At 37.9% G+C, this 27,346-nt stretch overlaps 1 protein-coding gene across 1 annotated transcript in view; it reads right to left on the reverse strand.

Annotated features, from left to right (window-relative positions):
* The window catches only part of igsf9bb (immunoglobulin superfamily, member 9Bb), a 160,234-nt gene that overhangs the window by 98,955 nt on the left and 33,933 nt on the right, over positions 1-27,346 (reverse strand). The window contains exons 2-3 of the mRNA XM_088939434.1: positions 13,610-13,807; positions 3,177-3,323 (exon numbers count right to left, since the gene is read on the reverse strand). Of these exons, the coding sequence (XP_088795560.1) occupies positions 3,177-3,323; positions 13,610-13,807 (345 nt within the window). The remainder of the gene's footprint in view (positions 1-3,176; positions 3,324-13,609; positions 13,808-27,346) is intronic.

Raw genomic sequence — 27,346 nt, forward strand, 5'->3', positions numbered from 1 at the left:
AAACTTCAGTGCTGAATAATACTACGGTTAATAAGGTGGGGCTAATGTATTCCTTCCAGTACCAAAAACAACTGCTTCACTCTAATACACATCCTGTTGACTTTATGAAGGGCACTGACTGCATTTTAACACTAACCCACTTGACATTTTCTTCACACCTGCCCTGCCACATTGAAAACGTGTGAAGTCTGGGAATATTGCAGGAACACTACCTTAATTAGCTCAAATGATGAGTAAATAATGATGTTGGTGTTGTAAGTGCATCATTGTTCATTCCTAATTGACAACTGGCAGTCAAAAACGCTCCAGAAAATGACCAACAATAACAGACCAGGGAGAATTAGGAGCTCAGGTTTTCATACATTACAACTGTAAGACAACAAAAAAAAGTTTGCAGAATTGGTCTGGCTTTTATACACACAATATAAATGTACTTTTGTTTTCTTTGATATTAAATCCTATTGCAAACAATGGGATGCTTTAAAAGGCCATAATGAGCTTTTTAGAAACACCTTTACAGTCAACATTACCAATCAATTGCCTTGCTTTAATGTGTTTTGCTATCAGTATTGAATAGGTATATTCCACTTATTCCTTCACGGAGATTTTATATTGTGAACATACAGTATTTACTCTCTAATGACTTTCAAAAAGTCAGCCAATAAAAGTAAGCAGCTAACCGCAGCAAAGACTTCAAAAGTACTTTGAAGTTTCCCGATAAATTAATCAACCCAATGGACTCTTTCAGAATCAACCAAGTGAAACACAAACTAGAGTCTAAGTGGAAATTACAGGAATCTGCTTTTAAAACTGAGAACAGGAGGAGCGTCTTCACTCAAAAGTTGTGTGAGTCTGGAATAAATTACTCAGCCATCACTTCATGTCTGGATGAGATTCTAAGATCAATTAGCTCTTAGCAGCCAAATTAGTTGGATGGGTATAATGCTCTACTCTTATTTCTTACATGACATTCTCGTCAAAATTTAGTAGCGCAGTGAAGGTTAGATATTATAATATATATATATATTATGGTCAACATATTAGTTCTAACTGCATATTTCTGCCTGTATATACAATTGTCAACATTTTATTTTAATTCTAATTTTACTTGGGAAATGTGCACTTTGAAAGGCAAATTTAGATGCTTTTAAATGTAAAAATGTATCTGTCATTTTGGAGCCTTTTGCACAATTCTAAGAACATGACACTCAGGTTTAATGGCATGGGGACTCTGATAGGAATATATAAATTTTTAATGTTACATCAATAGCTTTATATGGACCATTCAAAGCCAGAGTAAAATAAAGTAAATAATTAACTGGTCTTGAATGTAGAGCGTTATCATTGAGAAATTAAATAAAGAGCTTTCTTCTTGGGCCAGTCATTCAGTGCTGGAGGAAAGCCAGGGAAATTGTGCCCCTCTCAGAACACATCTGGTCCCCCACAAAAAATTGTGTTTTGAGTGTTCAATACTGGATTATAGATATTTTTCTCTTGTTACAGTATGTACAGTGTTCCTTCTCATTGAGTGTAGAAAATCCTGCCCCCCGAGACGGTAAATCTTTCAAGGGGTTGCTGTCCACGCCTCCTCTGAGTTCATGAAACCTTCGACACTCACACCAAGATATAAAAAAAAGGGCCAAACACCTCCATGACAGACATAGTGTACAGTACTTAATGCTTATGTAACTTCCTCCTCCACTTCTTCCCATTCCTCTTATTCTGCAAGGTCCTCTCTGATTGACATGACGTCACTGTGTGTACGAAGACATCTGCCCTTTAAAATCCCCCAATTCCCTCCCCATCAGCCAAATTCTGATATCCCCTTCACCCCCCTGCTGAAGTGTATTTAACAAACCAGCCCATCCCAACCCATCTACTGGCCTGGCTTTGACCTGACAGCTCCCTTGGCATAAGAAATAACAGCTAAACTCAAGACCTATCTAAGGTTTGCTGTCACTACATGTCCTAACAGACAGCAAGTATATTAAGGCACAAAAAATCTTTCCTCATATAAAAATGAAAGCACTGAGCAAGCGCCTGTCTTGAACCCATGAAAAGAGCTTTCTGTATTCTGAAATAACTACTAATAACTAATGATGATTATCTACTAAAGTACATGAACACTATAATGCAGTAATTAATTAAGAATGGCCACATTTAAAGTATATACTATATATATATATTATATAGTACTTACATGATACTAATTATGGAACATGATAGTACATGTTAGCCAATCATGGAACTAACCATAGGTATTTTTCAACAATGCAGTGAAAGTAAAACTAAACAAATGATTTAGTTTTCCTCAAAGTATTACTCAAAATGTACCATATCTGTTTCAAAGACGGCTATAAATGTAACAGTTTGGAAAGCAATACATTGCATCAAGGCCATTCTTATTTTTTTTTATTTTGGTTTCTATAATGAACTTGTTTGTCAAGAACTTGTGTGCCACTTTATGCGATAAGTTGCTTTTCATGTCAATCTCTGCTAATGTAACCTTTAATTGAATACTCAATTTTACAATTTCTTCAGCATACTGTAGCAGTAATTACAAAATAGTCATGCAAAGCTAAGGCAGAGTAGCAATTAATACACTGTACATTCATGCTGGAATAAGCATAAAATTACCATCTATGGTATTAAGCAATTGCCTTTGTAATTACACTTAATACCAAGGTGAAGAAATCAGCTACTCATAGATTTTAAGACAAATCTCTTGGGGGTAGTGGCTTTTAAAGTTGAACTGATTTCATTGAGATTAAACATAATCACATAAAACAAGGAGGAAGACCAATTTACAACAGGTACGGAACATACAGTAATATTCATTCATTCATTCATTCAATTGAATGACTTAATTCAATTAATTATGGCAAATATGATTCTGTTTCAAATATGATTATATATGGCAAATATGATTCTGTAATAACAAGGCTATTATAAACATTTGTAGAGCTCTTTAAACAAGGCATGTTAACCAAACCACAGATCTCGCTGTTATACTGTATGATTTTTGACAACATCATTTGATCATTTGATAAATGTTAAGTAACATCTGGAAGGCGCTACATGTTCAAGTCCAGCTCTGCGAGGCACTACGAGCCCAGGCTCCGACATGGTGGACACGCGGCAATGGCGACCCTGGACAAGACTTGTTCCTTACTCACCATTCACCGTGAGGTGCACCCAGCTGCCATTGTAAAAGGTGTCGTATTGCTGCTCCAGCATCAGGACTTTACACTCGTACCAGCCCTGGTCCTCCGACCGCACCTGCTCGATCCGCAGAGAGGCCTTGCCGTGCAGACTGACCCGACCTGCGAGAAGGGGGCAGAAAGGGGAAACGCCCTTTGAAGCAAATTCTAGCGATTACAGTGCTACCTGCTAATGAAGCCCCCATACACACCAAGGGTGACAACACTGTGTCATTCTAGACAAATAATTAGGAACAGCTGTACTGCCTACCACAAAGGCCAGAGCCAAATCAGACTGTCTTATGTTCTTATTGGACATGTTTACATCAAGATGGGGCCATGCAGCTGATCTAGTCCATTTGCTTTTTTATCGTTAACTGATCCAAGGATCTCATCCAATCATTTGTTTAAACAAGCCATGGTTTCGTGGTTGACCATAATGTGGATGGGTAGAGTTTTCCAAGTACCCCCTCATTCTTTTTCTAAGAAAAGTGCCCCCTGTCCTCCTGTTCTCAGTTTTGTAACCTCTTTCCATAGTTTCCACATGGGTGGAAACATGTCCACTGGTCCTTGAATGATCTTGTTGTGATTCTGTTACGATCTGTTGAAGCAGCAGAAGTAATTCCAAATTCTAAAGTGATTCACATTGAAAGACATTTATACAGGGAAAAATATAATTAAAGGCTCATTAAACGAAGAAAACAAACTTTAACTTCTGAAAACAAACTTGGTCGATTTTAGCAGGTGCTGTTAGCATGTAACATGTGACAATAGCACGTAAAGACAATGATCTATAAACAGAAATACAGTAGCCTGACCGTCCATGTTTCTTCCTTTGCTGTGTGAACCAGGTGTCTGCAGTTTTGGCTCTTAAAAACGCTTCATTGCAGGAATTAATCCTTTCAAGGACATTAACTACTTAATTGATCTTAATGAAGTAACATAAAATAATTAAGAATCTGTTTGGGGACAAATTCTTCAACAGAAACTCAAAGCTGTGGTTGTCTAATGCCAGAAGTAGCAATGAAGGGGAAAGAGGTAATGCTAATCAGTGAGGAAGAAAGGGATATTATGGCTTTGCTGTTACACTGAGACAGAAAAAGAAAACCTCAGAGATAAGGAAGAATGCTGTAAACACAGTAAATATACCACAACACCAAGAGTTCCAGTGGCACAGAATATCAAGAGTGACATTTGGTTTTACAAGCTCTGGCGATATAAAGGCAATACAAACTCCCTGCTGCACTTCTGGCAGCTGTTCATGGTAGACTAAAATATCAGAACATAAAGGCCTTTCAAGAAAAAAGACAGCTGAAACAGGCAACACTCTGGCTTCTTCTTTAAGCTGTTTTCCATCATCCTCGCCAAACAAGTCCGCTTTTGTGATCTACAGTGGACTGACTTGTGTTTTCGCTGTTAGGAAGTCGTTCTTCTCAAACCCTCCTCCCCCCGAATTTCTTTTCGTGCCTTTGCTCATTCATATTTAAAGAGAAGCACTAATGTGGACGGTGTGGCATGACGCGGGGGCCTGCCCAGTGTGGAGGCGGAGCCTAGGTAGAAGGGCGGAGCCCCGCCGTTGTAGTCCCAGCTGTCCCAGGTTCTAGAAGATGAGCCCCAGCTGGGCGGGTCCTATAAAGGCACACTGGACACCCCCCGAAGGGACGAGCAGGGACAGCCCCGGAAGGGGATGGCACCCACGTAAGGTTTTCTTTTTCTTTGTTCGCCTGACCTGCTGTGCAGTACCACCGGGGCAGGCTGTTCCTTTTCCACAAGTTTAATTTTTATTTTTGGCCTACCAGACTACCAGACTGTACCCCGCTAAACAGGGTCAGTCCAGTTTGGTCACTGCTGGGCTAGTGTTTTTTTTTTTTTTTTACCCCAGGTTGGACCCCGTTAAATAGGGCCCAGCGCAGGCTGAAGGTCACGAGGCACAACGGTACACTTTAGGTCGGCCTTTTTATTTTTTCACCCCTTTTTGTGTTATTTTTCGTGCCTGCTAACCTCACACCAGTGCTTTCGTGCCCTCACCCAGGGCATTGACTTTCTACTGGTGCTTGCTATGGCGCCTCCCACTACACACTGTCACAACAGGGAAAATGTGCTTGTTTGCTAGATGTAGAATCTACACAGTGACACAGAAAGCAATCTGCAGTTCGAAGAATGAAGTGAAGCCTGTAACTCCACATGCACATATTCAACAAATTCATAACACTGAGCAAACTCTGACAACAATCCTTCATGTAAAAACCATTAAGATTAGCTAAGAGGGTGAACTCCAAAGACACGACCACCTCTCTCACTTACTCAAACTAAAAAACCTATTTCCAACTATTGGAGATACAAGTAATAGAAAACTGTTTTATATAACTTTACCGTACCTCCATATTAAGTCCAAAAGAGCCCATAACTCCAATAATATTACAACTTGAAAATAAAGTAAAAAATAATTACTTTTTTTATAACAAGCATGCATCTAGATAGACTGTTTTTGTCAGTATGCACACGTTAAGCTTCACTGACATTCATTTAATTCCAAAATAGCATTCACTCCTCTCTGATGGTCTTGAATTGCTTTTGGAAAATGCAAAAGAAGGACAGCTGTCGGCATTTCAATTATACAGAACATAAAATCATTTTCCACTTTTTTTTCCATTCTTGGCTCATACAGTGTAGATAGTGCAGTACACTTTCAAAAGGCAATCAAAAAAGGTTTATTTTTGTGATCTCGGCTCTACTAGAAAATCCTTGAGTTGCAGTTCTCTTTATTGCTTACTTTTCCATTATAAATTCTGTACACAGTTGTGCAAAAGTTTTCAATGAGTGTTGTGCTAAGAAATCGAGCGACAGGGGCTTTTTCACAGAGTGTTGTGTTTAAAATCGAGTGATGGGAGCTATTTCGCTGAGTCTTTTCTTGAAAATCAAGTGATGGGGCTTTTTTACTCGTGTTAAAAATCAAGCAACGAAAAAGTTTCTCTAAGTATTGTTCCCATTTTATATGTAAACTTGATTTTATGTTTCATTTAAGAATATAAGAACAAGAGGAGGCTATTTGACTCGCCTAGTCTGTGTATTTTTCACTACATGATTGAAACAGAGAACTCATTCGGACATTTCATAAAGGTAGGCAGGTTAACTGTTTCAATAGCATGTCTGAGCAGCTTGTTCCAAACTTACACAGCCCTTTTCGTGTGTAGTAAAGAAATACCTTTATAACCTCTGATTGGGATATCTGAAAAAAAAATAGCTGATGACATCCATCTCTCCCACCAGAATGAATTTATTCTCTCCCCATAGGCCTTGATATTGTTTTGGTATCAGCTGGTCTTTCATCTCATACTTACATTATTCTATATTTATTTCAGTGGAGCTTTAAATAAAAAGGGGACATTATTTTGCTCATGCCTTCCACATTCCACAATTTAATTTAAAAGCATAACATTTCAATAGCATAGCTTCTCTGTAGCAAAAGGCTTAAGAGAGACAAATGATATACTTAAAAAGGAAAATAAGAGTGCAAGCCACGCTTTAGTTCAAAGTTTGTTTAATAAGCATGGAAAGAGTCTCCTAGCAGAGACTCTTTCTGTGCTTAGCTCTGGGCACCAATATAAAAAGAACAGTATTACTGGAAAACCTTACTGTTCATGAACTTCTATCAAAAGCTTATACAAATTAGGCACACTTTGTAAGCAGGCATAATTTGGTTATTTGTATCTACCAAGAGTCAATTAATTTTTAAGTATATATCAAGCGATAGACACCTGGTGAATCTTGGAGAATCCCTAGAAGGCTCAGCTAAGTCATGTGTATGCAGAGCAGTTAGAATAGGAGAACAAGCTAAGGCAAAACTAAAAAAAGACAACCAGGAATAAACATTGTCAGGAAAGGACAAAATATCCCTCCTCAGAATCAGTCTTAAACCCAAACAAATGTTTTTGCAGTTCAGATTTGAGCTTTTTTTCTCAGTGGAGATGTATTGTGTTGTTACAGTAAGGGTAAACCATTCACCAGGTATTAAAAAATAATTTGTTCAAAAACTAAGCAATGTAGGTTTACCTTAATTTACCTTAATTTCTTTACAGAGAATACTATTAGCAACAAGAACATAAAAAAATCTCTGGTCTGGTCCAAACTTTCCGGTTCCCTGACAAAGGTGAGCCAGGAAAAATAAAAAAAAAATAATTCTGAGGTCACATTAAGGCAAATGGATAAAAAACAGGAAAACCATAGCCAGTGTTTAAAACCACAAAATGTATTAAAGTAACACAGTGTAGGAGCTGTTCACAACAGCACATTTTTGCAGACATTTTTGAACACCCTGTATCAATGAGACCTCCAGTTTAATTTCATCTTAAATCTTCTCCATCAAAAAAGCATTCTGACCTAGCCGCCAAATATTCCACTAACACCTTGTAGCACAGTTGTGAATTAACACCAGGTGGTCTTTGTGACACTGTCTGAAGACGAGTGAGATACAATCTCATTTTTAATTTATTTCCAAAGCATGGAGTGTGTCTTGCAAACTGGGTTTTAGATTAATTGTTCTTGGAACTTTTCCAGATTGAGTTAAAATGTCATCCTGTTTTTAATCAACTTTCCAATCATTCTTGCTGAAGGTGCAGCAGGGTACTGCATACAGTACAGTATGGGCCATTTGCTTATTCTAGAGCACAACAGGACAGAGAGAGCAAGTGCTATGTTTTTCAGAACTTTGCTTTTGCATGAAACATATACTGTCATTTCACATTAACAAAGGAACATGCTGAAGTTTAACATTATGCATGTTATGTACTGTATTAATGTTCTTTTTAAAGTACTGTATAATAGCAGAACTAGAATACTGCAGTATCTCTTCATGCGACATGCTTATGTCATTACAAGCGGTGGCTACTCAGATATAAATGTTTCTTTATTTAGCTACAGCAACAGAAATAATCCAGCCCTATTCTTTGAAGGTTCTGCAGTATCCGTGAAAGTTAATTCCATCTCACCACCACAAAGGGGCCCCTGCTATAAAAACTGATAGACACAGACTTGGCCGCTGTTAGATGGCAAATGTAATCCCTCCTCTGGAGAGCTTCTGTAATTTAGATGTTATATCCTGATGAGAAAAACCTGGTTAAATATTTTAAATTACAGTGCTGCAGCGTCACAGCTGCAGGCGAGCCTGTCTTGAATGAGAATCACCCCACATAGCACAGAAAACCTAGGAGCCTAGGGGAGCACGGTTAAAATTAGGAATCGGTAAAAGAATGTGCTTGCTCCCGTCAGCTCTGAATGCAGTACATTTTCATTTTGCTGAAAAAAATCACCGTGATAATGTAAGAGACAAACAATACTGCTCAAATCTCATTTACACAAAAGATACTGTATATGCTTTGATTTTTTTTTTTTAGTTTACGGGTTTAGGTTTGCAGTATTATAGGCTGGGTCAGTCAAAACTTTAACACAGAGTAAAATACAAAACCCGTTGTCTCCTTCCAGGAACTACAATTAAATGCATGAAGCTGTGAATGCAGTCTAACACATAGAATGGCAGAGAAAAATAATCTCCACTGAACTAATTGGGACTGACGGAGTTGGAGATACATGAGTAAGGAGAATGAGGGTGCGTTTCAGGAATGGTTCAGTCATTGAGCAGAGCTCAGTTTCAGATTGGCGCACCTCACCAAGGTACTGTACCTCCGACTCCAGATTCCCTCTGAAGAGACTCACGAGAACTATTTAATCAGCCCTGAAAGACAGCGAGATGTACTCTTTCATTGAGCCTTTCCATCTATGACCTGTTAGAATCAGATTATGGAGTAATACATGAATAAAATGTCAGCCTGCACATTAACAAGGTTAAACTGAATTGAGCTGGTTCCTTCTGTCAAGTTAAGGCGGATCAATCTGAATAAATTAGAAACATATAGAAAATAAATTGTGCCATAATCTTACTGTCTCTCCTTCATGGGCAATTGTTGGATCATTCAATAAAAAAACATGTAAAGATCAAAATACTATGTGAGATCCAATGTTTTTGAGTCTTTGTCAATTTGCATCTTAACATTTGTGATGACTTTGCGATGGATTATGTGACTTTGTAGAAAAGGCTCACTTCTGGCGACCTATTTAAGGTCAATAAGCAGCTATGCAATATTTTATACAGACAAGTTTTTGTTTTGAAATGTTTAAAATACATAATCTAAAATATAATATGTTGTATTTCAAAGGTATTACCTAACGCCAGAAAGTAATTTGTCTTCTGGGCAATTTCAATTACTTTACTAGAAACCCTAGATGAAGATCAAATTTGGCCTCACTCATAGAACGTTTATGTTGCATCAATTTTTACTAATTTTTTGGACAAAACGCAAGCAACATAACGGGAGAAAAAATTAAATTCTTTGGGCAACTTTTAAATTAGTTTCCTGAAAGATCATGTATATTTCTGACTGTTTTCTTAAACGATTGTTAATCTTGAACATTGTATGAATATGGCCACTTGTCTTGATGGGTAAAAAGAGTTTTATCCATTCTCCCTGCTAACATCATTAGACTCCCCAACAGATTAACCTTAACTTCACTACCCACTATGCAAAGGATTCATTTCTTTTTGGCTCTGAATGAATGGTGTCCTTACAAAACAACCCCTTTAGAAGACTGAGAACACAAGGAGGTTAAGTCCTGTACTGGAAAGGAACCAGTGGCATTTTAATGCAACTGTGCACATGCTACCAGATGAACTCTTTGCACTCATTACAGTGCCCACGCAAGATGTCAAAACAAAGGCAAGCGCTCCCGAATTACAAAGCCTCTGCTTGTTCGTGGGCACTCGGCTTCACGCTGGTGTATAAAAGTGCAATTGTGTGCTATAGCCACCACTAAAAGAAAGCTGTGTTTTAGATACAGTACAAGAGGTTAACAATTTCTAGAGGTTCCTGGGACATCTAGAAGAATTATCACACAATTTTCAGACACACAGACACATACAGTATGGAGCTGCAGAAAGACAGCCAAAGTATTTGAGAAGGTTGGCTTGTTTTTTAAGAATTTACCTGCATCACTGTCAAGGTTATCAATTGTTGGGCAAATTCATTCCCAAGATGATTGCTAATTTCTTTATGTACACCACATATACACTTGGACTTGAATGGAGAGTAAATGAGATATACAGTATACCAATTTAAGGATACAGGAAGTCGAGCTGAAACATAACTTCTGGAAGTTCAAATGATCCAAGAATGCCCCATTATTTTTCATTTGTGTATTGCCTATACTGCTCGCAATGAGACAACACTGAGTGATCGTCAATTCATTTATTTAAAATTGGAAGTCATTAGGAGAAATTGTATAATGGCACACTTGGGACCTGTGAGGAAAACAACGAATCGATCAGTAAAGCAAGCCCATCACTAGGAGACAGATAGAGATAGAGGACATATGCCTGTAACAAGCAAAACTGGATCGACCCAGTCCTGCAGCAATAATCTGCTAAGGAGGTTAAAAGATGATTCAGTCTCCTTGTCCATCATCTCTTGTCCTCTCATCTACCGGCAGAAACCCAAAAGATCTCTCAATCAAGTCCCCAGACAGGCACGCAGACATTTACTCAACTAAGAGGAAATCCTCTCTGAAGAAAAAGTAAAAGGCATTATTTATGAAATCAATGGTGAATCAGCAACATGGCCTTGTTGGTAAACATCAGTAATGATTACCTTTATATTCATGCATTATAAAGCCCTGATTTGAATTCTTCATTTCTGCTACTTCCTCTGCAATCAATTATTCAAGCTTTTCATTAGGGATCAGAACTGAGGAGTAGTAAACGAGTGAGAGGAAACCTGGATTAAACATTGAGCTGCACTTGGGTCTGTAAGCAAATGCTTTAACTCCAGACAACTCATTTACATTCCCTGAAATGATCAGCCGATTAAAAATGCATACCATGCCTGTAGCAACGTCTAATAAACTATCATCTTCTCTTTGCTTTTATTAAACGGACACGGTTTTAAATCGCGCCCTTTGTGCCTCCGCATCTTATCGCCAATATAAATTTTAATCTCTGTAATGAACATGTCTGCTGCTTTCCCATTTTTCTGCTAATTCTGCAGCCCAATGTTCTGGCCACTTGGCTTGCTTTCATTAGTCTGCAGATTGTCTACAGACAACAGATTATGTAAACGATCATAATCTTTTCATTAGCCCTCTTATTTCCACGGTCATTATCTCTTCTTATGTAAAAAGGCAGTGACCTGCAGTTGCTATTTTTATCGATTTCACAGGTATAAATGAATTCCTTTTTAACCTCGTTTTCGAGAAATGTTTATACTTTGACAAATGCACATCACTGCCAACCATTTTAGTGTGCAGTTAATACCGTTTGTCTCATTCATTCTTTACTCTTCTCAGCACCAACTGTGTGTGTTCAAATCCACATGACTTCCCTGTAGCTTTAATCATCTCAAATTAAACCTTTATATACAACTGCTAACGGATTTTGAGAACTTTATTGAAAAGTAATATAATGAAGGTAATAATTGAAGGTAATATAATGGACATTTTTTAAATCTGATCAAAACTATCTGAGGATTGGTCTATATGCTGTTACAATTTGAATTATGAAAAAAACAAGCAGAACTTTTTAGAAATACAAACATTTACTAGCAGGAATTTTAACCCTTGTATAATACATGAAACGTATACCAATAAGAGCGCATACTTCAGCTCTGTACACAGGACTTTCAGGAAGAACTATGGCTTGCCATAAATTTAGATTTCTGATTGACAAAGGCTTTACCAACTCTTTTTGTTCTGACATTTAACACCGCAGAACACATTCTGCGGATGAAAAAGAAGAAAAGTTTTAATTGCCAACATAAAAATGGTCTCTGAGCAAAAAAAGCACTATTTGACACACCCTGATACAGTTCAGCTGTTCATCTTGGAAACTCACAAACCTTAGAGGCATTTTGAACTCCACAGATTGCCAGCTTACAAAAGTGCCCTTGATGGCACTACGCTAAGTTGCTATAGGTATGCATGCACCAAAGTCATAAGTGATCCAGATTTTCCAATGACTGAAATGAGCTTGCAGATGGTTGATTAATTAAGGTGGTTGAAATAATTAAGCAGTTGCAGGGATGACAGCACTGAATGGATGTGCTGTCAGGCAGGTCTTTTTTTTTTTCCTGGAGGTGGTATCAAATGGAAGAATCATAAGAACTCCCCTCCTTTAGTCTTTGCAAAGATTCCTTTGCTGTTTTAAGAATGAAGAAATTGCAGCTGACAGATGTGTAGTAGAGCATCATAAGAAGAGTAACAAACGACAGGAGGGTTGTTCGGCTCAGCAAACTCATCTGGGTGTTGGCCAATAAATGCTCTGAGGATCTGACCAAGCCATTTCTTGAAAGAAGTCATGGTATCAGCCTCATGAACATGACTGGACAGCTTGTTACAAGTACCCAAAACCCTTTCAGTGCCTTTGAGGATTTGGAATACTTGAGTCGGATCCCCTCATAACTTTCTCTGTCTAACGTTTCTCTGTTTAACTTTCTCTGAATTTGTCCATAAATGTAATGCAGAAAAGCTACACTGAAAAAGACTAAATAAAACCGATCAATAAAGTTGTTTATGTGTTGTTTAAAGATACTGTTCCAACCACCTTATCATGTGTTCAAAACTTTAAAAGATGTCTCTATGCTCAACTTCTTCTCAGGTTTCTAGGCAATCCTGTTCTTGATCTCATCTATTCACAATTCCTTTAAAACTTTCCCCCAAAGTGTCCTAAACTTAAGATGGATAATTAAAAATTCTCTAGCAACTTCCAATTTGGAACGATCTGAGGTGGACAAGGGAGAGGTCACAAAAAGCAGACAAGGCGAATAATAAAAAATGCTATCTCAGCTTAGGCTTTAACAGGACGGTCCTATAAATCACATACTTTCTGCCTACCTGGCAGAGCTCATGAGTGTCGATAAAAATAGGCTGACAGAATAAAAATAAATGAACACCAGTAAACACCACACCACAGAGCACAACTTGGCAAGAGGAAACCATAAACTGTATCCTCTTGTAACTTATTTATATTAGAAAAAAAAGCTAAATTAATTTAGTGGTATTAACAATTATTTTACCACACAATCCATGCAAAATCAGTTTGTTCTACTAGTTTCTAATGATTCTAGTAACATAGAGCACTGGTGAGGTTTAGCTGATAGCAGTGACACTGTTCTGTCCCTGAAAAGGACAACTTAGTAGCACAACCCCTTGTAGACTTTTACATTGTTTTGAAGAGCTTGTACTTTATTTCAAATCTGAAAAATGGATTCAGAATAAATTCATAAGGGCTACAGTAAATACCCTAGTCTAATTTCAATGGGAGTATGCCATCTGGTCCTCTTCAGAGGAGATGCAAGACTGCAGCTTACCAGCATACTCGGGGTCCACATGAGGAGGGTAGAATCGAAAGTTGATGAAGAAGGGGATAGGCACTCCAAACTTGAACCATTCCACCACATAGGGGGGCTGCTGGCCGTTCAGAGGGTGGATCACATCACATCCCAGGATGACGCTGTCTCCAGCACGCGCCGTCACGAACTGGGGCTCCTCCCGGACTCCGTGGGCACCTGCAAAGAAACATGATACACTCTGATACGCTACGTTTTAAACACCAAACGAACTGCATGACACCCATGCAACATCCTGTTCGGGAACCTTTCTCAGTGCTTTGCCAATTACCCAATAATTAACTAATGACCAAGTTCAACTCAAATGTGCATATTTTCGAGAGTCAGAGCCTTATTGTCATGGCCTCCAGTGGAAGGAAGGCTGAAGGGGTTAGTCTTCCCTGACCTGGCTACTTTATAAAGGTAAGATCCCAACAGCAGAGTTCTGTCTTTCTCTATCTCATCTTAAAAATAGGGCACCAAGAGTAGAATGTGAATCATTTTACAAAGAGGGACAAAAAACATAAATATGAGAGTACTAAACAGCAAGCAAATACTTTTTAGGAGTATTTTTTAAGGGTTTTATGTTCTATCAGTTAGCGATGTTAGATTTTGTTTTTAAAACGCTGATAAGACTTTAAACTAATCAAAGCTCTTGGGAATTCCTATTTCCAGGCTTAGCTTTAAATTTTGATTCTTAGTAACAATGGTAAGATGTCCTTCATGTGCCATCATAACAGCAGACTCACCTACGGCCTTCAGTTGCGGCGTTATTAATCAGAACACAGAAATACATCACATTTTTTTAAGAACTTCTGTTTCTGCCCTGCATTAATTTCAATTTTCCAAAGTAAAATCTGACTGGAACTCAATCAATTTTAATGCATTTTTTTTATGATACATCCTATCAGCTAAACATGTTTTTTGTCAGGGCCAAGATAATCATCAGTCCAACTTTCATTTGTCATTTTTTGTCCTTCATCATCACAACCTGCAAATCTACGCTGCTGTTTGAGCAATAATCAGCAAACCTGATACAGTTAAATGTTTTTCATTGTCGTTCACACTACCGTCACTCCAGTTAAGATAATAAAAGACTTATAAGCATACATTAAAGGTAAAAAAATAGGTTCTAGGGAGAGAGTATCACCTCAGTTTTCTGGATATTTATTGTATTCTGTATACAATAAATGGATTCTCCGCTTGGATATACAGTATTTGCTTAAAAAATGCAATAGATAGAACTTGTACAAAGCACTTCCCTAGGGGCAGATTATCAATGTCTTTTGCTAAGTGATTTTCTGCTTTGATGGATCAAATTTCAAAGATGGGACTCAAGCAAGTGAAGAATAAAGAAACGTTGGTTTTTCAGCCGAATCGTTTTTTTTCCTAAATGAAATTAAAAGAAAACGTCGGAAGCGCCCCGACGTCGGTTATTGTCGATTTTGAAAATGTCTGACAGAGAGATCAACATGCAAAGCCCCTCTGGTTACTGCTGAACAAATTAAGGACCTGTGACCTGATTATGCCAAAAGTTCACTTGTTTCCTCTCAAAACCTGGCACGCTTACTAGGGCTGTGGGGTGACAGCTGCACAATCCTGTCAAGAAAACGAAACATTGAAAGAAAAAAATAAATGGGGTGGACCTCTGGCTTGTAATGTGTGAAGTTTACAGTGCTTCAAATATTTACAAATACAGTATATCTGTAGACAGGCTTCCAACCCTATCAACTGTCTCAATAATGAATGTTAACCACATCCCATTCCATAAATGCTAGAGCTCGTAGTGTCATCTCATCTTTCAAGGTTAAAATTTTGATGTACAGAATCAAAATATGTAGACAATTTTGTATTAAGAATATCGCTGCTGCAAATTTGCAACAAATTTAATACATGAGTATCAGATTTGATTGGTGTTTCACTTCTCACCCTATACTTCAACTGACATTGTACAGGTGGAATAGAAGCTTAAGATTCCTGTAAATTTTTATCCCACTCTGGGGCTTCAGTGTTTTGAGCTTGTATATTTTTACAGTCCACTCGCTCTGGTCAGAATATATAGCCACAGGGATCCATCCCATCAATGGAAGGGCAGGCTGTGAGCCCTGAGTCCTCATTGATTGGGTGCTAACCCTCACTGGGATGAGCTCTGGAATGAGGAGTCATGTGTTTCTGTTTTAGTGATCGATATGTACAGCACTGTACCCCTCCCCGCGCCCATGCGTGCACATTTCCCAAAAGGCAAAGGTTAGAGTTTCTGCTTGGCAGAAAAGGCACTTGTCTTTATGGATTTCCTCCCACTGGTACAAGTGCATTCACATTGCCTGTTCTCTCCACCGAGAAATAACCAAAAATCAACATCAAACTGTGTCAACAAAACTTCAGCCCATCTTCCTGCTGAGCAGAGAAATCATTCAGTCTTAAGATCACACAGGCCGTTTGACTTTATTTGGCTGGAATCCTCACATAATATGACTCTCATTCGAGAAAGAAATTTCTCTTAGGTTACTTTAAAAAAATCCACATTAGTACAATGCAAAGCGGATTAAAACGTTTAAAACATGTAGGAAAGAATAAATCAATATAATCTGAGTTCAGAAAACAATCTATTGGTTTATAACACCGCACAAAAAAATGTTCTGAAATCATTCTGCATTTTTGGTTTTTAGTTTCTATCATTATGTTTTGACATAGTGGAATGTGAGGTAAAAAACAAAAACCTCCCTAAAAAATAAGGTATTACAGTTTGCTATTTTCCTCTGAGCCATCTTAATTCAATAACTGATCACACATTTACAATATGGCATTATTAGATATTAATGCGAGTTCAAATGGAAAATGTACCTTGTTTTTATTTGGACAGTCAGATTTTGTTTTCTTTTTTTGTGCATGGACATGTGATATCAGTTTGTGGGCATTCGTTTTCAGACCTCTTTATCCACTTCAGGGTCGGGGGGGGGGGTGGGGGGGTGGAGCCTATCCTGGCAAGAAATGGGTGCAAGGCAGGGTACATCCTGGACGCCCACTCCATCACAGGGCGCGCACGCACGCACACACACAAACACACACACACACATAAGCGCCAGGGCCAGATTTCCCAGAAGCCGATTACCCTACCAGTACAGTATATCTCTGGGAGGAAACCGGAGCAACCTGAACACAAGGTGAACATACACACTCTAGGAAGCTAGTGCTGCCCACGTCAGTAGTTTATATGCCCAATATTAAACTGCTTTCAAAACGGTGGCTTTCGTAAAATCTCATGACTCAGGGGATGTTAGGTTGCAGGCAAAGCTCATTCAAAGCACCTGTAAAATCCGTTTAGAGCACAGAGGCGTGAGTACACCGAAGGACACTTCTGCTTGCATATTCAAACAGCCTATTGAACGCACAACTCTGAACAGCTTCCAGTTTTTGGGTGCTTATTGTCACTCATCCGTGCCAATCTTGTCTTTCGTTTTCTTCAAGTTAACTTGTACAAATGTAAGACATCAGGAAAAAAGAACTGTTTGCAGAAGGCAGTGAAAAGATGGAAAAGCTACACATACGCTTTAGGTGGTGATTCAGCACAACACTGTACCCAGGATGGGTGTAATACAGGACGACCTCTGATAGCCAGCTCCTTGAATTTGCAATGACTGGCCAATCAATCTATCCAGGTCACGCAAAACAAGCTGAGGAGATGATTTAATGAAAACCTAAGATGATGTGTTTAATTAAAAAAAGATCCCATGTCCATGATTTCTTTATCTATCTTGTGAATTTAGAATGCTAATGTTAATTATGATATATTTTGGATTCCGTATTTTTTTATTGCTTTTTATGCAGAACTTGAGCCCTTCTATAGATGCATCTATATATAGCATTATTGAGTAAAACGGTGTATTTCAGAAATAAACAGGTGTAAAATGATTTTAGATGGTAGATTTGAATGATATCAGGGAGGCAAACATCATTGATCAAATTACAAATGCTGTTCTATTAGATAAAACTGCAATAATATTAATAGTAAAAACAGTATTACGTTATCCCTACGGTGTCCCAGTGCAAATAGCCAAGTCTCCCAGAGCCTCTGTTGTCAATCGTAGCAGGATGTGCTGATTGGCTAACGGTGACATCATCCGCTGGCAAAACAAGCCTTTCAGGGAATGACTTCACAGTTTATATTAAGGAGAGCAACAAGCAGTAACTAGCAGACCTCAGCCTCCCAGGAGGCCTTTCACAGGTTTACAATCAAAAGAAGCAGGGGAAAAGAAAGGCCGGTGAGTTCATCTCCATTAAAAAAAAACAGAAAAGAACACAGACTCCATCAGCACTCATTCTTTACACAGGTGTCACTGTGTTTCCAAACCAGAGGAGAAACCATGTGATCCATTCTAGTGACATCAACCCATGTGTGGTGTGTTCTTCCATGTTACAATTTAGAGTTCATTATTAAACAAGTCCCCATTAAATCATAAAATCATAAATTGTAAGTGTACACAATTCTATCAATTCAGTAATGAATTTAGCCAGCCTCTTCTGTTCTGGAGATAAGGTAAATTTGCTACCCTCACAGAACCATCGACAATTGCACCGCAGGAAATACAATGTTTTTTAATTGTTTGGTGCACCACTAGCTTTTGAGAGAGGAGGGGAATTTTGAATTCTTAAGATTTTTTTATTTATTTAACACGCATGTTTCAAACCTTTACATTTTTTTTTATCTACAACCCTTGATCAATCTGGATAAAGAGATATACTAGATGATCTGTCTGGATATCACTCCGCTCTTTGACTTCTATTGACTATCGCTTTGGACTGCTTGTTAGGTTTTAGAAAGTAAATCCTTCCAATAACAATGGAAACTGCTGGTGCACCTAAAGAGTCACAAATTGTAACACAAGAAGCACAATTATACGGCTGGGGTCCTTACAGAGGTGCAGATCTTGCTGAAGGTACAGAAACTGCAGCGTGGTCACAGCGAGTGGAAAAGTGAATCTTTTTTTTTGTTGTTTTTTTTGAAGTAGCCAGCTTTTTTATTATCTTCCTTTTACATTTTGAACGTTGTTTCAAAATTTTGGGTGGGGGGGCTTGAGGTCAGAACAAATCCAATGGAATTAGTTTCAAAGTTGCGTTCTGGATGCCAGCGCCCTAATTTGTTAGTATTTCTATTTCAGAATTAAATAAATAAATACAAAGTAGGTCAGTTGAAGAGTACAGTTCATTCACAGTTCAACTCACTGTCTTCTGAACTATCGCCACACTTTTAATGTTACAATAAAGTATATCCTGTACAACAAGGCTCCTGGTTAAAGCTGGTACTCCATGACGTACAGTGTATTTCCATGTGGTTTGGCCAAGACCATCATTCTTTTGATGGGGCTATACTGCAATATGACCTTGCAATCCAGCTTCTGCACGTATAGCTATATTCTTCACAGAATATAAAAATAATTACAATCTTAATAATTACGATCAAACATATCCTATACGAGGGGTAAGGATCTTTATTATAATTAATGCATGGATGGATATCCTGTATTTGGTATTACTTTATTATAGCATTTAAACATTGTGGCTTTTACTGTTTGTTAACAAGAACCAGTTAAAATTTACATTCACACCTTTGTCTTTTACTGCGTTTTCTTTTCATAAGATAATAGCTTAACACCTACAGCCTTGTCAGCTGCTTGATCTTGCATTCTGTCTCTGAGTTGTACTTCTCATTAAATTAGTGTTCCGTTTTATTCATGGGAGAGCAATTAGTTAGCTGGATGCAGACACACACTGATGCCCAAAAGTACAGGCCTGAGAGTTTACTCCTGAATTACCACCACACGAGCGTGATCCATCGGCTGGTATCATCAGACGCAAACTCCAGTGGTAAAACTGGCAGTTCCATACAGATCTAGCCCAACTACATCCCCTTGAATAATACAAGCACAGTTCAGTTAACTCTCACAGAAAGACATACAGTAAAAGTGTATTTCTGTTACAACAGTTTCATCTCTAAAGGAAAAAAAAAAGTGTCTTTTTTTCCATCTAATACTGACCAAGGATGCTTCTTTGTTATTCACCACTACAGCCACCTTAATAATGCGATTTATTATGCTCCAAGAGTGATAATGTGCTGCAGTTGTTAGTGACTGTGCAATCTTTTCGATTGCAGAGCAAAGAGATAACCCTGAGCGAAACTCTTTACAAGGAAAGAGCTTTCCTTGAAAAGAGGTATGTTTAATAGAATGAGCTTTGGTTCTCGTAACCGGATTTTATTTTTATATACCACAAAAGTGCTTTGTTGTACATGATACGCGACAGCAAAGTACAAAACAAAATGTTACAAATTGAAATTAGGATAGTGTAAGGAACCTGCCCCCTGTCGCAGCCTTCTTTCGAAAGCAGCTCCTTTTTAAATGAAACCCTTGAAAAAAGCCTCTGGTCAAGTCACAGGGTCTAAATGGTCCTACTCTGAGAAACAGGGAGAGAGCACAATAACAGTTCTTCAAAAAACAAGCCCGGAAGCTAAACAATGAAATTGCATCTAAATGGATTAAAATCAGTGTGTAATGAAACGCCGACATAAAAGATCTGAAATATTCCAGAATTTAGGTCACAAAATACTAAAATAATCCGAAGTGGGTTAAAAAAACTAATTGAAATCATTAAAAAAGCAAACCAATACAACGTAGAAGCATAATTTCCCAAGGAATAATTACTTGTATCCAATAATAAACTACGTCAAAAAGAGCAGTCAGGTTTCAGCAGTTCAAATAACAGATGCTTTGAAGAGCTTTCCCCATTTTCTTGTTCCCGTTAAAATATGAATGAAGCTTTTATACTTTCTAGATAGCGTCTTGGACCTCTTTATCTCTGAAAGGAAGTACAAGGGAGAAGTACAAGGGCAAAAAACTACCCTGTGCGTAACTAATAAATAAACATGACAGGTGATTTTCTTTCAAATATCTGAAGACTCTTCTCCAAGGTACATCTTTATTCTTATTTTTTTCTTTCTGGAATACATACAGTACTTAGGATTGGCAACATTATGTCTGTATATTTGTGTTTTGTATATTGTACTATCCACTCCTCTCACAGCCCAGAGGCAGAATTCCAGAGAGCAACACTTTTCAATTTCCGCCATTGCTGTACTGTAACTCAACGCAAACAGGATTATCATGCTGCAGGCTTTCCCATCAGATGTTTCCCAAACGAGAGGAATCAATAAAGATTGTGTTCTTTAATGGTATATTTGCAGGAAGTGAGCAATTTTAGACATACTGTACAAAACTAACTCTAGAGGTCCTCCTTGCTCATAAGCAGTGCTTATTTTCCTCTTACTGTGTTCACTTAAAATCAAAAACATTTATCCATAAAGGATGGTTCCTACTCCTGAAGTGCTGCATCTTCGATTGAAAATTAACAGGAAGGACTAATTTCGCCTTTTCCCTGTGCTGCTGCAGATTAGACTAAGAAGCTGATTTTATCACTGTTGCTTTTTAGGAGTTGGCCTAATTAAAACTACATTTGTATTTGCATTGTAGTAACTGAATACACTAAGTTGTTCATACGCCTTTGTTGACCTCTTGGTATAGAATGCCACAAAACTAAGTGTCACTTAAAACTAAAAAAGAGAGATTTGTTGTTTGAATATTAGTATATTATACTAAGAATATTTCTTCCTGGCATGTGCTGTATATAGAGCATTTCACCCACACTCCCAACGTGCTTTACATACAGGAGGTGGCCCAGTTCATCCACTACTGAAATGCAGGACCCAACTGGGTGATACACAGTAGCAATTACGGGCCTGCAGCCCAACTACACAGCAAATCAGGCAGAGAAGGAGGAATTTAATTCACCAGCTGAATTAAGGAGGAATCATGAATCACTGGTTGGCCAGATTGTGCAAGGCCAGAGTAGAATTTATCCAGGTCAGCAAACAATCTTTAAAGATCAGCTAGTGAAGCCCGTTCTCATTCAAAGGACAGCATCTCATACAGGGCAGTGTCCCTGCTCACCATACTGGAACACTAGTCTGGAAACCGACATCTGGCTCACAGAGAAGAGTGCTCCCTCCCTATCCACCGACACTACATACAGCAACAGCCAGGTTTCTGTGCCCAGCCTTGCTTAGCTTTGGAGATCTGACAAGATCAGACTAGAAGGAGATAGTGGTGCTGTTGTACACATAAGAAAATGTCAATTGGTTAATCTGGCTGGCCTAACCTAATCTTTATTACTTAATGGTGCTGTAGAATGTTTCTCCTACTTGTTTCTTTTATAATTACAGTATTCCAAAACTAACTAAAAGAAAAAATTAGGAAAAAAACCTTAGTCTTTGACTAAAGCAGGGACACTGTGAAAACGACAATCCAGGGTTGGATAAGTCACAGGAGAAGCAAGAAGAGCAAGTACTATGCCTTTTTAAACTATAGATTGAGCAACCAGATAGAAAAAACATTCACAGAAAACAAAGAAATGTTACAAAAATAAATGCAGAAGAATTTGGTTATTGTTATTGTTCTTTTTGACACAAAGTTTACAGAAGTTGGTGAGTCTGTAGTCCAACAGATAATCTTGTTTGAATTTCAGTTTTAATAAAATTTCATTAGGCACATTCCTCAGCTCTCATCAACGAAACCAATACAAGACTGACCTAAAAAAAACATACCCACTCATTCTCCATCAAGCCTGCTACAGTTTACAGTGATCTAATGAACCCCTAGCAACATCAGAAACAGAGATTCCTGAGATTGACTCTCGCCTTTTCAGAGCCAGTGACACAGAAATACTCCTCCGTGGTGATTACTGGAAACGCATTCTGCAACTGTGTCTGCTGACAGGGAAATAACTATTGGTAGACACAGGAATGCAACCTTCTGAACAACACATGTAGTTCTGAAGACTAGCCACTCTTTGAAATGCCACTATGCAACATATTTTTTAAATGCCTTCTCATTTCAAGGGAAAACCTGAGAAACAGAGACAAAAGGCCTGACACTATTAATAAATATACTGCTTTTAATAAATTTTCAATTACCACTGTTTTATTTCCACGAGCCTGACTTAGAATGGCAGACGGTGTGGTAAAGTTTATGTAAATTAGTTTCTGAGTCCCTTCTTTCTCTAATCTCTCAAAGTAAAGAAAAAGGCATCCCAACATCATGCTATTGCTATTAGTAACCAATGAATTAATCCACAATAATAACCATAGAGGAAAATGCTATAAAGCTGATGGGCTTCTAATTACAAGGGAGAGGAAAAGGGCAGTACATAACTCAGCTCCACAGCCCCTATTAGGATTTAATGCACTATAAATGACAGATCTTCTGTGCAAGTTGATTGCTTCACCTTAACCTGGTCCACTATCCAATAACATCTTTACTGATGTATATTGCTTCTGACAGCTGGTTTAAAAGCAATCACCATGTCTCTTTTCTTCATTTTATGATCCTGACTAGCCAAGATTTTTTTTCCCCTCTGTTGTGAGACCTGGCCTGTGAAGTTCTGTTCTCAGACGTTATTGCGCTGTACTGGCAGCACTTGGTCCTCAAACAGGCGAAGAGATTTGATTGATTTCCCTTCCATTTGGGAATACATCACAGCAAGGAATGGCCAAATGCAAGATTGTTTTATTATGGAAAGACTGGGTCATTCAAAGACCGCCATTGTGGCACAACTAATAGTGCCAACGGGGCAGTCCTTCAGAGTACTGTGAGCCCTAAGGCCAAGAAATCACTGGTTCAAACCTAGGTCGAACAACAAGCCGGTTCTGACCAATATTTCCCAAACCGCACCAGACAACTGGCAGAGCCCTGCTGGGAGCTAGTCCCTCATGTTCCTATTGGTTTTCGATGTCTGCAGGCTTACAGTGACATCAGTGAGGAAACTGCTGATCCTCCAATCCGCTCTATCTCTCCTGGAATTCTCCATGGTCCTTATTCTCTCCATGTCATTGATCGAGAACGAAGCCTTAAACAGTGGGTGATCCCAAACGTTTTCTAATGGGATATGCCCTCAACATATCAGTAATTGGACTTGTATCTATAAGACATAATTAAATATAAAAATCAGAAAGAGTCCATGGTAAAATAATCAAATATGAAAATGGAGACATGGGTTTTCATGGGAAATTGTAATTATCCTCACCTGCACTGTGAAAACCTACATAAATGTTAGCAGCAGACACAGAAATGGTCCACCTGACTAATGTCAGTATTCCTAACACAAAACAGATGATATCTGTATTGATATCGTCTTTTCAGACAGCCAAGACTGAGCAAGTAAAAAGTGAGAGAATCGTTAGGGAAATCCCATCATATTATAGCATGCTTTGAAATACATTTTGAAACTATACAGGCAGAGTTGTAAGCAAAGGTCTCCATGCTCAGAACAGATGACATTGAACAAAAGAGGCAGATCGTAAGAGAAGGGGAATGGGTTAGAATGGATATAGAATCGGTTGTGAATGGATGACATCAGTTTAAAGATCCTCTGCTTGAAGCACATAATATATAATATATTCATACCAAAAGTAGGTAATGTAAAGCAAAGGCTAGAAAGCAGTGGCCCAATGGATTAACAAAGAAATACTGTAGTTTTAACAAATGCGGAGCACTTGATCAAAACAGAACAGAACCTAGCTGAAAATATGGATGAATAATGAATTACAAGAACAGGTAAAAAAGGTTATTAGAATTATTAATTATTAATGTCCGAGAATTAAAAAAAAGGAATATCTTCAATCTTATTACAGCAAAAGAACAGTAATGGGTTGTGTAAAGCATCTCAGTGATAATACTGTGAACTTTCTTGAGAAACGGGAAATGGATGATGAAATGAATACGTTATTTCACTCAGGTGTGTATCAGGGAAGGAACAAGACGGTATGCCACAGTCTGAGGAAATAAAGTTTTATATTGAATAATATTAGGAATGAAAAGGCAGAAGTGTTTCATGTATTAAAAGCACTTAATTCATTTGTAGGGCCTGAAACAAACTGTTCTCAAGGAAACAAAAGATGTTATTCATACTGTAGGTCAGTAACAAAACTCTTCTAGCAGTTTCTCGAGACAGGAGAAATACCCACTGGCTGGAAAATTGCTATATTATCATCCATCCATAGAAAGGGTGATACAACTGAATCGAGCAATCACAAACTAATTAGCCTTACTTGTAATAAAGTAAAAATATGGACATGATAATTGGAATTAAACCAGATGATCAACTGTAGAGAAACGAATTCTAAACATGGTCAAAATGTCATTTAGAAAAGGTACAGTAGGTCTCGCTTAACTTACTTGGAAGAATTGGCGAAAAAAGTAAGACACAAAGAGAGTATACGATATGGTATGTTATGAGTTTCAGAAGAACTCTGCCAAAGTTCTTCATCAAAGTTTAATTCTTTGAAGTCTGAATCCAAATACTGTACATGCATTGCCTTCAATGCTTACTGCATTGTAATTAATAAACTAATTAGCAACTAATAACTAATAATAATAAACTAATAATCTTCTCTATTCAGGACTGAAAAGTTTCAGTTCTTTTAGTCTGACCATGTGGGACATTACTTTGAGCCACAGAATTTGTCTGATTGCTCTTCACTAAATTTCCATAATAGGGCGTCCAAAATTGCACACAATCTTATAAACAAGACCTTAAGTAGGATTTTGCATAATGTGCCTTGATTTTAAATTCTACTCTTTTTAACTTTATACAGTATCCTAACATGTCCTCAGCCTTTCTATTTTCTTCCCCACATTGTGTAGAAGATGTAAATGATGTGTCAACACAAACACCTCAGTCTTTGTCAAAAGTAAGTTCTTCTACTGAAGCTTTTCCCATTTAGTATTTATAGATTTATTTTTTTTTCAACCTGCATGCAATACCCTGCACTCTTTTTCGCAAAGTGTCATCTGTCTGCTGTCTGAATGGAAACCGTGACCAAGTCCTTATCTTGGTCACAGTCTTTTTCAGGCTTCTTTTCAAATCCTTATTTTGTTCTTCAACAGAATGTGTCCTAGTGCCTTTAACAAGTTGAACAATAAACAACCTAAAAATGAATCCTGGGACTTGCACTTACAGAGCCCCTCATTCATTGATGCCAAAAATATTGAAATACTTCATACCAGATTAAGAGTAGGGTGAAAATCTTAGGAGTCAAGAACAATGTCCATTTCTTGGCAAAAAAGTGCATGACTGATGAATGCATCACTACTGATACAGTAGCATACTGATATCACAGTACATTACAGAAGCTGACAACATGTACAGTACATAGAAATACATTTACTAAATATCTTTGTACATAAAAGAAAGCAGGCAAAAACAGGAAATACAGGATTAATGCGTAATTTAATTGTTAGATATTTAAATCCAGTAATGCTTGGATGAATTAAAATAGAAGTCTTATCTGAGGCACGACTTTGGAGAAGAAAGAAGAGTCTGATTCTGAGCCTCTTACCCTCTGTAGTCAGTGAGGTCATGTCGCCAGATGGCTAAAGACAAATGAAGATGCCAGCAATTTACTTTGGAAGCTGAACTAATATCATACAATATTTGTGTGTTAACCACCAACAAACTGCAATGGGGTGGAAGGCATTTTAAATCTGAGTAGTTTGTTTAAACTCTAATACTACATAATACAATCCTGATATCAAGAATCCGAGGAAATCTGTAAAACATGATGATACATTTCACTTTGCCAGATGTTTCCTCTCTAGGAAATAGAAAATATTTGTTTCAACCTACTAAGCCAACTTACAAGTTTTACTATGAAAAATGATTAAACAACTATTAGGCTTACTGCTGAAAATAACATTAATAATCAAGAAACTGTAGTAGCTCCCACAGATTTCTGTGTGTATGCGTACACATGTTCAATAACTTACAGCAACATTTCTGCAACAGCAACATTTCTGACAATCTGGATGAAAATCAACACATCCACTTTTATGAAACCACTTATTTTCTCTGTTCTTTCATGTACATTTTTGCTTCCATTCCAGTAAATAAATGCATTTAAAAACAGATGTTATCACATCCTGAAATAAAGCTACAAATTCTGGAAATCTATTAACTCTGTCAGCCCACACGAACATCTATTCCATCATGTTTTAATCATACAGTGGAGACATTCAAGCACGGATAACAGCCATAGCACAAGACATGATATGGATTGTCCATCATTATTTGAAAGTATTTCCCCCGTTACTTTTAATCTGTGTGTTTGCTGTTTCTATAAGAAGCTCTTAGCCTCTGTTCCCTCCCAGTGTGCTCCAATGCATCAGTTAGCAACTGTGTCTGCTGGTTTAATCCTCTTTATTTTGTGGAAGAGTTAATCCACTTTATTTGATTAAGCTTGCACAGCTTTCGGACTGAAAGAGAGCAGATTTAATCAAACAAAGTTATGTAAAATGGGGCCGTGGTCTGCCTGTTACAGTCTGCACTTAAGGAATCTGCGGCGCTTACTGGTTGTTTCTATGAAAAGCCATGTGACTGCAACAGAGTAACAGACAGGCTCAGCGCTGAGCTGAAAAAATGTCCATAAGAACACATGGACTTATGCAACATGGGACCTTGTTATGTGTGAAACGACAGAACATTTATAACAAAAACAGATTTGCCAAAGAATCCAGAAAATTGATTCATGATAGCATTCATGTCCTTAAATACTACAAGGAACGTTTTTTTTGCCTACATTGGTATGTTTCAGTCTAACAGCATTATTTTGAGAAG

The sequence above is a fragment of the Atractosteus spatula genome, chromosome 22 (assembly GCF_055471065.1).
Source record: "Atractosteus spatula isolate fAtrSpa1 chromosome 22, fAtrSpa1.hap1, whole genome shotgun sequence".
NCBI classification, from domain to species: domain Eukaryota; kingdom Metazoa; phylum Chordata; class Actinopteri; order Semionotiformes; family Lepisosteidae; genus Atractosteus; species Atractosteus spatula.